We start from the raw sequence: 13,224 nt of genomic DNA on the forward strand, positions 1-13,224 counted from the left end.
AGGAGCTTTTATCTCTAGCTCTGTGTTTAGATATAGTCAATCAGTTTGTTTTTAAAGCCTTGAGATATGCTTTCATAAAGAAACTCAGCATGAACCAGAGTTCAAAAATCCAGACTCACAAGTGAGTTTTGTTTAGAGGCTTTAAAAATGAAGCTCTGCCAGCATCTGACACTACATCATCACAATCGGTACACAGGGCACAAACCATAGCTGTCCCCAGCAGCAGTCCCAACCCTCCTGCTCATTTCTGACACTGAACAGTAGATGAGATGCAGAAAACCACCTGTTTCCCAACTGCCTTGATCCACTTATTTTCATAGTGTCGTTCAACAAGTGGTTGCACAACACCTGTGCTGGCACAGGAAGGGTGGTTGTTTGGTGGCATCATGGCTGGAATAAGGGGCAGAAGGAAGGGAGGACCACTTCTTTCAGCAGCAGCGTCAGTTCCTTCTGCTTTCAACTCACTTGTAACTGCAGTGTCACTCTCATCACTAAAAGCAGCAGGTTTACCAAGCCCCTGCCTGGCCTGCAAAGCCATACCACATCTCCTAGCCCAGTACAAGATGACTATTGCCAACAAAGTGATACTGGCCTGAAGATGCTATATTTTCACACAAGAAGAGGGATAAACCCTACCAGCATAAGAGTTCAGGATAACGTGATTTACAGCAGTGCTGTACAGGCCTGACATGACCATGACTTTTGTTCACCCAGGATAAAAAGTTCAAAAATTCAGTGACATCAAAATACAGTATATTGTACCTCCCACACCCAAGCAGCTACTCCCCAAGGGGAGCAGAGGAGAGCTGGATTACCACAGGTCAGCAGAACTGGGACTATATTGAGCCAAACATCATGTTGTGTGGGGTAGAGGTACCTAACATCAGCTCTGGTGCAACAGGACTCACCTGATGAGAGCAGAGACTGCAGTAACTGGAGAACTGGGCTCAGAAAAGCCACTGTGACAGGATTTGCAGTGCAGAAAAAAGCCTTGAGAGCCAGAATAATCATCTCATCTAGCTCATGTGTCTACATTTCAGCCAGGCATCCCAACAACCTTCATAGCCAGTGAAGACACCTGCACAACTCAGATGATGAGCTCAGATGGCACCATCTCCCATGCAGACTCTGTCTACACTCCTTACCTCACCCAAGTTGATGACCTGGCTTTGGATCTATGCTCCTCATTCCTCATCACACAGTTCTCCAGCCTTACAATGTAACTTGCACTGGTCTTGCCTCTGAGCTAAGAGGTACTGGCAATCAGACCTGGCTCAGGAATACCGTTTCTCCTCCAGGAAGATAAGCAGACCATGGAAAATGGAGAGCATGCTGCCTGTGCCCATAAAAACCTTTTTCTTCCGGCATAATGTCCCTTGAGCTGGGCCTTTGCTGATATGGCTCTGGGAACAAGGGTATGATGTGGAAGCCAGGCCTCAGCTAATGAGTTGGTCTGTGCATGGTCTGTGCACAAAGCAAACTCAGCCAGCTGGGTCACAGGCTAGCCGAAATGCTGCCACTTTCAACATGGACAGGCTTGTGTTCATGCTGCATGAGCCACCCTGGTGCTGCCAGCTTGTTTTTCAAACAGGCAAGTCCCCATAGAGCAGAAGCTGAGTGCAGACAGCTCTTTTGCACACACGTGAGAAAAAAATGTCTGTCCTGCCTCCACATACACGCACCACTCCCACTGCTGTGCTGAAATACAAGGAATAATCTTGTGTTCTCCTGAGCAAACAACTGTTGAGGAAGATTTCAATTACAATCGTGCAAAGTGACTGTGGCATGTGGATTTGCATAAATCTATTTAACCTCATAAAGCACTTGATTCAAAGCCCAGGGAAATCAATACAAAATCTTGCATCTATATAATTTGTTTTGGGATCAACTCCTTGGGGATCATTGTGACTTCCCCCCTCACCACCAGGAAAGCTGTGCTTCTTCAAATGCATTCCTAGGAGCCAGCCCATGTTTAGTGTTTACCCAGAGGAAATCACAGACATTTATAAATGGAAATGAAATTTCATGAAGCAATTTTTCATACACTTACAGAATGAGAGCCCCATTCCCCATTGTCTGTGAGCTTCACCCACTTGTCTGCCGTGGACTCCATCTCTTTGCACTGGTCATTTTGTATCTGATAATGAAAATACAAGAGCAGTGACCACAATAAGGTGCATCTCTCTGTCGGCATAATAACTGCTGTGAATTATAAGACTTAGCTCTCTTCCTATTCTCTACATATTTAGGACAACAGCTGCCTTACTTGTGACAAAATAAACCCCCCAACTTTCAAAGCCTGCTAGAGCTTAACAGTGCCTCCAATGACCATTTTTGATACAGACAGCAAAAAAAAGACCAGGATGAGAAGATCTCAGGCTTGTCCTATCGCTATCTGGTCAGACAAGGATGCTGAGCATCATGTCTTGCCTGCTTCCTCCTTCTGAGCCCACCAAGACTCAATTCTTTAAAATTCAGAGGCTGTGGTCTTCTAAGTCAGAGGGTAGGTATGAGTGGATGGGCCAAAGTTAAGGGACAAACTTACTCTGCAGCCAATATCTGCTGTGTCTTTGGCCCACTGCCACCTGACCTAGGGATGCGGGAAACATTATCAAGGGACAGGCAATATGATATGGAGAGTCTGTCCTGGCAGAAATGTGAGGTTGTTTGTCCCTCACCCAGGTCCAGGGCAGCTCAGACACCTTTCCTTACAGTAGGGTTTGGGACACTTCTTTCTTCTTATGACTGTCTTCCCAGATGAAAAAATATCAAGTCCCTTTGAGGCATGAGATCACCTACTCAGCTTCTATTGCACCAAGGAGAAAAGCCCATTCAACACTGGAGTCAAGGATCCTCCTCAAAGTTGCTCCACGTCAAGTCTGAAATAAGTTACGTAACCCCATATCCTCCAAAGCAACTGTACACTTAATTCCCACCTAGATCAACAGCACTGAGCAAAAGAGGTGAGAAGCAGCATCTATGTAGAAGGTAGATCCCTAATTATTTTGCAGAACCTGAGCTACAGCATCTTTGTGCCATGGCTTTCATCTGCAAAAAGGAGGTAAGAATATATAGTCCTTTCTCACCAGGTGTAAAGGGCTTCAATATGTAAAAAGAGTCAGGGAAGGGCAGATCACACACTTCACCATTTCCTGGTAACCTGCCACTATCACTGAAATGACACTGTCCAGAGCTAAAGTGCCATTGATAAATATATTTAAGCACAAAGGCACGATCGAAAAAAAATTTACTTTTACAGGAGTGTTAAATATGGTTTCCCTGAAATACTAGCTGACTAGGAATTTATGGCATTTCTATAAAGGACTTCACCACTTACTGCTTCTTGAACAGGGAACAATAAATATAGAGGAGGTGAATGAGTGGGATATGGATAAAAGCAATAATCAAAAAGCCATTTTCAAAGCCAATGCTTAGAAGAACAATATATCTGCTCCATTGCAGGAGCAGATCTGTCAGTCACTAAAGCAACTGGAGCTGGGATTCATAATCCTGGCACATTCACCTGACAACAGAGAGTATATTTGCTGCTTTCTCCCTATGAAAAAGGCAAGATAGTCTAATATAAAACTGAAATGGCTAAATAGTATTGCTGCACAGTCTGTTATCGAAGTGAAATAGCAATCTATTGCACTGACGTAGCAGCAACACGGTGCCTCCAACAGGTAATTTTTGTCTTTCTTTCCCATCTCTGCTAAGGGAAAGGTTACTTTGCATTTTTCTTAAGAAATATTAACCAACACCAGCTACACTCCTGTGAGGTACCATGAGCTGTGTTTTTCAGATGAAAAAGAGAGCTCATCAGACAGATACAGAGCTAGTAACAGAGGAGACTGAAAATTTTGCAAAAGGCTGGACTAACTGGGGCAGTCATGACTCCTAATAGAAAATCCCAGCACATGGCAGGATCAGTTCTATCTAAATTTTGAAAATGAAAGCCACAAGACAGCATAAGTGACAGAAAGAGAAGACTTTTTTTATCTTGTTCAGCAATAGCAAGCTATGGGCATATGGGGAATGTAAATGATGGAAAAGCTGTTTCTAATGATCTTTATCAGGGCTGAATTCTTACAATATAAGGTGGGATTCACAATATAAAATGCCTTACAAAAAATTCAAAGAAGATATTGTTGTCAATATACTGGTATTCAAAGAAGACAGAACCGGATTTCTTCAGGTGCACAGCATAGATGAGAGAAACTGTACAATCATCCCTGTTTGACTCGATATAATTCCCTCGAGGTGTCCATGAAGAGCTGATAAACATAAACAAAAGCCTCAGCTGAGATCACAGATACTGAAGAGACTTTTCTTACACCACTATACAAAAACACGTTACAAAAGAAAGAACCCAGAATCCCACAACAGCTAACTGCAGTGAATTTATAAATTTATTACAGGATTCCCATTTATTTTTCAAATTTAACAGATATAATAGATATAAGTAATTGTATTTTGTATTAATTTTTATATATTATATGAATAATATAAAATGCAATACTTTTCATTAAAACTGTGCATGGGAAAGAATGTGGTACTAAAATTGAGGACCCAGCCTACAATAAGAAAGCTTTACACTCCACATGTTCAATATACCTTCAGTTATACTCAGAAACAGCCTTCTGCAACCATCATGGGTCTCTAAATAGGCTGTAAAAGGACCTTTTAGCCACATTTACTATACCATGACCCTGGAGCTTTTCAAATAAGAGCAACTCCAGGCTGGTCTTAGACTCGCTATCTGTTGATGAGTCCAAGGAGACCATGTTGACAGCAAAGACATGGCGAAAGATTTCACATCCCAGCCACTCTTCTTGGCCATTAGTAGAGCTGATTACCCTCTGGAGAGCTTAGATGAGTCATTAATCAGCTTTGTGCTGCTGAGCTGTCTCAGGTTTACCCACAACTGCATAACCCAGATGCAAACAGAACTTCTTACTTGTTGCAGCTGTCAGCCTTACTCTCAGTTGAGCCAACTGCCGTGTCCATGAAAGTCGCCACGTTGGAGAATCCTGCCGGCAGCTCATCCCACTCATCAAACTTGATCCCACTGCCCAGTGAATAGGTCCCCTCTGCACATTTGCTGCATACCTGGTTCTTCATCTCCAGGTACTCACCAGAGGCACAGGAGAAAGCTGGGAAGACAATCATTTACAATACATGAATGGATACATTTATCCCTATTCATTCCCATTAATTTTTTGCCACTTATTTAATTAAGATTGAACTGCTACTAAAGGGAACCAAATAAAATGCCCCAGTCCCAGGAACACAATAGATGAACTACCAACATCAGCTGCAAAATTGAGATGTTCATCAGTCTTGTTGTGAGATGTTCACCTGTTTTTCACTGACATGGCAGCACCAAAACCAAATCCCAAAAGATGGCTCCTCATTTTCAGCTCACATCCATGGGCAAAACAAGATTTTAGAAATAAAATCTCTATTGACAGACTGTGTTCAAAATCAATTAGCCAAGCTGAGGACTTACAATTCAGTTGTTCTCATCCTTGCTCATCCAACTGTTACACCTTGAGCTTAATTAAAATTACCAGTACCTGAGAGCCAAAACAAACTTGTCTCACCCACCTGCAAGGCAGCTAAGAAGAGTGTAAAGCAGCACACAGATGGTAAAACACTACAAACCTTGGCTGAGAGTAACAGGCCTAATCCAAGAGTCTCTCCATGTTTCTCCTCACATGAACTGTCTAAAAAACCTTGAACACTTGAACATCTTGCTTGATATACCAGGTGGTCTTGGAAAAAGTAACTGTGAGTCTTTATCTAGCAGATGAGGATCTTTGACTGGGGTAACATTAACATGCTGAGAAAGTAACCACTGGTTGTCAGCACAGCAAAGACAGTTTTTAAACCTGTGTAATTAGGGGAAGTATAATTAGGGGGCATATTCACAAAGTGCTTTTTTTTACTCTAAAATTATTTCCTTCAAATAGCTGTATGTCCCTTGTCCCTCTGATTACACCTCTGTCTGCTACCGGAAGATTATTTCCATTATATGGAAGAAACCTGGACAGCAGCTGGAGTCCTGTATGCCCACAGAGTCCTGTGCCTGTGCCAGGAATCATAACTCCTGCCTGGAGACTCGTTTCACTTGCAGGCCATCCCACTTTCCCCCAGCCATATTCTGCATCATATCCTCTTTGAGACTGAACATCCTGAATGCAAAACAAATGAGCACTTTCTGCAGCTCATAGTACTTCCTACATTTCTTGCAGATTTTTAAACTTAACTATGCCAGTCTAGCCAAAGCAGAATGCAGAGCAGCACACACAACTCACATCCCAAGAAATAGTGGGATTTTCTACTGTTTCACACATGCCACATTACACAGTGACAGGTATCTCATATACACGCTTTGACAGACATAAACTCATTAGTCTGAGAAACTGAAGGGTGAGACCAGACTGCCAGCCAAAGTGGGGAAACTGGCCCAAAACATCTGACACCAGCTGCAGTCCCAGCAAATGTGTCATGTTTATCCGCAGCAAAACTTGTTTAATTGTAAGTACTTTGATAAACTCATGACTGCATAACACCAATCTCCATTTGAATCCAACTAGCAGTCCGGGTTACCCTTTCTGTGCCAGATCCTGCAGCATTTCCTTATGTAATTGCCTGGATGGGTGGCACTGGAAAGCAGATAAAAGGTCCATTTAATGGAAAGATCTGCCAAAGAGTCATGTTTCCCTCTTGGTCATATCAACATGCTCTGAATTTGAACCACTGGATCTCAAGCCAACAGCTTTCTAACCCCATTTATCACTGGTGATGGACCAAGAAAAAAAGTGGGCAGAGACAGGTGCTGGGCTGAGGATACAGAAGGAAATTCTGCTGCAATGGATTTCTGTGACAGACTGACAGGCAAAAAATCCACCTCAGTGAGGGCAAGTAACTTTCTGTAGGCAGTGGCACATGTTACAACAGTACAGCTAGCATCCCATGTCACTCAGTTCAAGCCATAGGATCTACCTGCAGCTGGGGTCAGAAACAGTTTCCTCCAGAGACTCTGAGAAAAGCAGTGTGTCTGAACTGAGACTTATACATCTTTTCATCTCAAATGTGTAAATGTATCCTATCTCACTGCTTTAGCATTATTAATAAATCCTGCTTTATTTTTATCTTTTGAAGGGCCCAGAGAGAAGCCATCAGGAACGTAAGTAGAAAAGTGACCTCTCTCATGACATGTTTGAATTCTTTAACAGTTTCAACATCTTTATTTTTTAAAAAAGCTAAATAGCAAGAAATTGAGACTACTGCTTAACCATTCCAGAGTCAGGAATTTCAACTGAGCCAAGAACCATAAGCAATTCACTGTCATAATGTCTTCACACAGAAGACAGCAGAGCCTCCTCTTCCATTGCAGTGAGGTTGAGCAGAGATTATTACTTTAACTGAACTAATACATTTTAACCCTTTGCAGACTGATCATTTGAGAGAAATAAAAGGGTATAAGAGATCAGGCTGGCTGCCACACAGGACACACGATCCATCTCTCAACTTCCAGGAAAGAGATGAGTCTTTTTCTTATTCAGGTGAGGATTTACCCTTCTTTCCATCTTCTAAGAATTGTAATTCACAGGCAGCAGCATTTCCCATCAAAACACATCTACCTGCAAGCAAACTGGCTCTGAGCATGCCAGCTGCTTGCCAGGTTCAATTTGGGGCTGAACCAGGCTAATGGCAACACAAAATACTTTCGACACTGGAACAGATGCAATGTTTGGTTTCATTCCAGGCAATCGGGAGAGTCTGGAGGGGGATGGGGAGGAAATACAGCACGTGATCAGCATGGAGATGGTCTCCTTTCACAGTGTCACACAACTTGGTCTTCTAGCAAGGAGACCAAAAGACAGGGCAAACCATCTTTAATCTAAGCAGCATCAGTTCAGGATTTCCTCCCAGCTGGAGAGAGAGGCAGGTTGTGGATGTGCCAGCACAATGGGTCAGAGGCACTTGTGGGGGGAGAGCGCACAGACAAATGATCCATCTCCAGGCACTGGCACTTTGCCTTGCTCATGTCTGCTCCATCTCAGACATAGCTGAGCACAGGTGCAGCACTGGGCAGTGACCACACACACAGATGATATTACTGCAGCACTGATGTTTGTGGGGGGTGACACACACAGGATGCTGCCAACAGGAAGAACAGCATCACGACATAGGAGTTTATGGTGTGGTGTGAAGTTTTGGGAATCTGAGTCCTACATTTTAGGTGTATGCTCTAACTCATTCTCCACGAAACTCTCCCTCTTGCTTCAGACTCCAGAGGAAAAATTAGTGTCCTGTATGAGAGGTAGCCTTTGTGAACACCCTCAACCCCAGAGCCCATTTGTTTAGGCTTTTGATACTTAATTTTGAGATAAAACATCTCTATCGAATAACTGGACATCACTATTCCCTCTCCCTCTCTGACTGCAAACTTTATTATTACAACTTTCATATATCAGTTTAGGTGCTACACACTAACTTATACAGAGCAACACACACTGTGAAGACTTAATGTGATCTGCTTTCTTTCTGTGAAAAAAACTACGATTCATGCATTAAAAGGTTTCATGACCTGCCCCATCACTGGCATTTTTAAAACTGGAAAAATATTTTCAGAGGCAGTAGGAACAGTACGACACACTGTGGTGTTGGATACACTAATGCCTTCAGTAGATCTTTGAAGCTGATGCAATTATTGGTGATTCGCAGCTGTACCTTTCTTAAATAAATACAGAAGAAAAAAAAATGTTGTGGTTTGTACAGGTGACCAATCTTGCTCACAAAAAGATACTGTAAAGTACTGTTACCTAGACACTGCCACAGGCAGCCACACATTCATAGACCCATGTGATAAATGTGACACCGGATTCTCTTCACAAAAAATTAACATGAGCTACAGTACTAATACCCACCGAAACCATTGTATAAGTCTTGTCAAATAGACCTCATTTCATTCTTTAAAAGGATTACAAGTTGCTTGATAAAGGTGACAGAGTGGATGTAATAGAATTAGGGTTTCTAATACAGTTAGCTTAGTTTTGCATGTCGCTCTGATGAAGAAAGGTAGTGCTGCACAATACCAGTAAGGCACATCTTAAAGGGATTAAGAACTGCCTGAGTAACAGATCTCAGACAGGGCCGTCAATAGGAAACAGGGAGGAAGGGAGCAGTTCTGCCTGCCCAGGACTGAGTCTGATGGCTGTCCACATTTTTATCAAAGAGAAAAGGAATGGTATTAAGACTGGCAGGTAAGAGACTGTTGCCAAGGCTGAGCCCACTAAAAATCAGCATGTTTTAACAGAGTCAAAGGTAAAGACAAAGTACTGAAGGCAATGAGTGCCAGCCCTGCCTGCAGAGGGCTGAAACATCCTGGAGAGCACCAATCCTGAGGGTTGGAGTGGACCCTCCATTCATGAGCTTCCACGGTCAAGACATCCAAAAAAGGCACAGGTGAGATATCTGGATATATTTAAAGGTGAAGGCAGAGATGTGTAAGATGAAACATGTAGGGAAGAAGAGTGTTGTAATACTGCATATAATTGTGATTTGGCATTTTTGAGAGGTCAATACAAAACAAAAGGACTTTAAATGGTTTTAAAATTAGGTGTAATGTCTTTCAGTGAGAGATCTAAAGTGCTTAGTCTATGTAGTTTATCACAAGAAGATTGGGAGCCAACTTGATTAATATATAAGCATCTCCGGGGGCAGAAAACACAGGATCCTGCTGCACTCCTTAATCAAGTTGAGAACTGCATAAGAAGAGCTACCTTCTGGAAGCTGAACCCAAACAAACTTGAACTGGAAATAATGCAAAGATTTTTAATAGGAAGAATGACTGATTGCTGCAACAATCTGTCATGGCATGTGATGGACCCTTTGCCTCTCAAGTGCTTTCTACCATAACTGGACACCATATGGAAGCAAAGCTCATGCCAAATATAAATTATCAGCCTAGCTGGATACATTTTAACGGCCTGCGAGGTCAAACTAGCAAATCTAATTAAATGCCCTCCTCTTAAACTCTGTGAGTCAAGGTCGATGGTGTCTTACCTCCCTCCCGGGACACACCACTGAGGATGTGAGGTATCCTGAAACAGGAGCCCTGCCCACTGTGTAACCACTTCCAAGAAGTGCTTGCAATACATCACTTTACAGATCTGACTGCACTTTACTTTCACTTTGCGGACATGGAAACAGCTCCCCAGAGGGCAAAACAGACCATAAACAAGCTTGCCTTATTTGCCCTTTTACTGCAAGGCTCCAGGGTCACATTCTGTCTTTTAGTACAGCTGTGGCCCTCCTAGTGATTTTGGTGGACTAGGATCAATACTAGTTGGCACATTTCTGTTCTCGTAACTGATCCAAAAAATCTCACGTTGCTTAACTTTCTGATGCTGGGGGTCAGGACAGGATTATCACGAGCACAGCTGGACAAAGAGAATAGATCTTCACATGTATATGACTACTCAGCTTCTCCTGAGGTCTGAAACTTTCCTCTGGAGTGTTTTCTCATGTTGATTGCTGTGACAGGGATCAGAATATTTGAGATCTCTCCAGAAGATTAATAAAAGCTCTCTCAATATCCTGCATTCTCCAGCACCAGTCTACAATGTATTCAATCGCTTTCCTCCTTTATCAAGCCCTGGCCACTCAGTCTTCCCTTTTCCTCAACTTGCTTCCCATCCCACACCACTTGGAGCCATTACTTCTACCTCCATCAATCTTCTCAGCAGACACTTTTTCTCCTGACATTTCTTACTTAACACCTAAAACTATTTCACTTCTTCTGTTCATTCTGTTGCCACTGAGCATGCGCATGTCCATGTGTATCCTTGTGTGTCTTCCTGGCTCTCAATATGTTAAAATTTAAACACAAAAAGAAAAAAAAAAAAACACAGGACTGGATTTTACCAGATTGTAACAGCGTTAGAAGGGGATAGCAATTGAGCAATTCTACACAAACCAATGAAAATGCAAAGCAAAAACAACCTCCAACACTGGCTTTCTATCTCTCCCCTCTCCATTCTTATGTCATTCACCAAATCCCCACTGCCTGGGATTCAGGTGAAATGCTGCCATTTCTGCAGGCAGAGTCTGGGTTGAATTGTCTCAGCCTCCCATGGGCAGAGGTAAAAATTGTAGTTCAGAAAGGTTGAGGTTGGCAGCATCAGGCAACTGTCCCTCTGAACAGCTGTTGTGTTCAGCAGACACATGCCACAAGCCTGGAGGGGAAGATGTGGCCAAGGACAAGCACATTGAGGCTGTTCAGTGACACCCTGGGACACTGGGGCCCACACACCATGTAACCAAGGGCCAACCAACACACAGAATGAGAAGAAAAAAAAACAAAAACAAAGGATGAGAGGAAATAATTGCTTCATTATTAATGTTTCCTATAATCTCACCAGCTTGAGAATGTCTTCTGTGAATAATTTATATGAAGCTTCTCCAATAGACTGTGAATAATTGATGTTCGTTTTCTTCAGTCATTATATCTCAATGTGTTACCAGGAACCAGACTGAATCTTAATTTTAAAAAAAAGTCTGTCTAGGATGTTTAGGTTTGAAATGTGATCACACTGAAGTCTGCTGTAACTTGGGGAAGAGAACCTTCTGTGAAAGAGATCTTTCCTTTTCTTAGGAATACATAACTTTTTACTCAAAAAAAATTACAAAATAGAGCAATATTTATTCCAGTTCACCTCTTTCTCAGCTGTCCTGGCACGTAGTATACTTTTACTGTCACTTTACTGCATCATTCAAACACTGAAAAGTGTAGGTTTGGAATGGGAATACTCAGTCAATTCATGGCAGTGTGGTGTAGAGTGGAGGAAGGCAAGCATCACCAAGAAGTTGGGAAGCACATTTGCTGAGAGGTTTTCAACAACCATTCTAGTGGTTCAGCACTGGAGATGGCAGGAAACAAACCTCAAGGTGAGTGAGCAGCTCACCTGGTCCTACTGACTCCATCAGGCATATTTTGATTGCTCATCAAGCAAAGTGCTTGGTACAAGTGGCTTCTAGTGCCATTTGATATGTCCTCTGCACACACACACACACACACACACACACACACACACACACACATAAAGTCCTTGCCTCTCATCCCTCTACCAAGCCATAACAAATTTCAAGCTGCTTCCCTATTGAAAGAGAAATGACTCAGAGGAGTCTCTCTTTAACATATTTAATTACATCGTGTACACAAACAAGGTGCAAAATTCATCAAAAGATACCAAGGTCCACCTTTCTACTGGGAGTCTCAATACACACATTAACTTGCAGCTCCCGGTAACTCTTTTCCAGGAATTAAACTCTGTGGGATTAGTGCAAATTCTTCAGTTTTTTCAACTATTTACCTAAAAGAATCTGTACTTCAAAAAGTTGACAGTAGAACTTGTTCTGCAAAGATCATGTCTTGCTCATTCACAGAGTAAAAATTCTGGAAAAAAATACATGTAAAACTGGGTTATATCTCAGGGTATCAATCCACATTAGGAAAATATCCACATGGAAATGCTATCCCAAAAATGTCCAGCCTCAAGCCTCAGTCCAGATAAGAAACCTAATGCCATCAGCTTGAGTTAGGAATGTCAATAAGCAAGGATGCTGCTCTAAGAGGAACAGGAATAAACATCTGCTTGAGTGCTTTGCTAAATCACAGACTTTTAGCAGCGACTCTCACACTGTGCTGTGCACACCGCTGCTGACTGAACAGCTTTGCTACATGGCAGCCCTGTATTAATTCCTCAGCTTCACAGTGTTCCTCAGAGAAGCCCCTGCTGCTGTTTCCTAGTCCCCTCCACAGTGTGCTCTCGTGGAAAAACCTTTCCTTTTTCTCTAAAAAAAGACATAAAAATTTTCCTAATGATACAAAAGAGATTCAGGTAAAATTGAGTTGCCCAGTCTTGCAGGCCATATGCACAAAAATGCCCTATAAAAAGTACTCATGACTTTGAAATCTATTTCTTGGACATCTTGCTGTTCATGTCAGAGGTGGCTCCACAGACAGAATTATATTGTGCTTTTTTACTATCAGACATCCTTAATTGCTTGGTAATACATGAGAGGCCAGGGGCCAAATCTATAGCACACCAAGAAATTCTCATATTCCCTGGGTTTCTGCTTTTTTGGTACTTAGTTTTGAAAGAGCAATCTTCCACATGTGACTCTGATATGTTGACAGGCAGCTTCGTG

The 13,224-nt window shown here is 42.4% G+C and overlaps 1 protein-coding gene across 2 annotated transcripts in view; it reads right to left on the reverse strand.

The window, feature by feature from the left end:
- Positions 1 to 13,224, reverse strand: part of ELAPOR2 (endosome-lysosome associated apoptosis and autophagy regulator family member 2) — a 100,847-nt gene that overhangs the window by 28,227 nt on the left and 59,396 nt on the right. For both annotated transcript variants that reach the window (XM_071552756.1, XM_071552755.1), the window contains exons 3-5: positions 4,958 to 5,153; positions 4,127 to 4,274; positions 2,051 to 2,137 (exon numbers count right to left, since the gene is read on the reverse strand). In XM_071552756.1, the coding sequence (XP_071408857.1) occupies positions 2,051 to 2,137; positions 4,127 to 4,274; positions 4,958 to 5,153 (431 nt within the window). The remainder of the gene's footprint in view (positions 1 to 2,050; positions 2,138 to 4,126; positions 4,275 to 4,957; positions 5,154 to 13,224) is intronic.

This window comes from Pithys albifrons, chromosome 3 (genome assembly GCF_047495875.1).
Source record: "Pithys albifrons albifrons isolate INPA30051 chromosome 3, PitAlb_v1, whole genome shotgun sequence".
Taxonomy (NCBI): domain Eukaryota; kingdom Metazoa; phylum Chordata; class Aves; order Passeriformes; family Thamnophilidae; genus Pithys; species Pithys albifrons.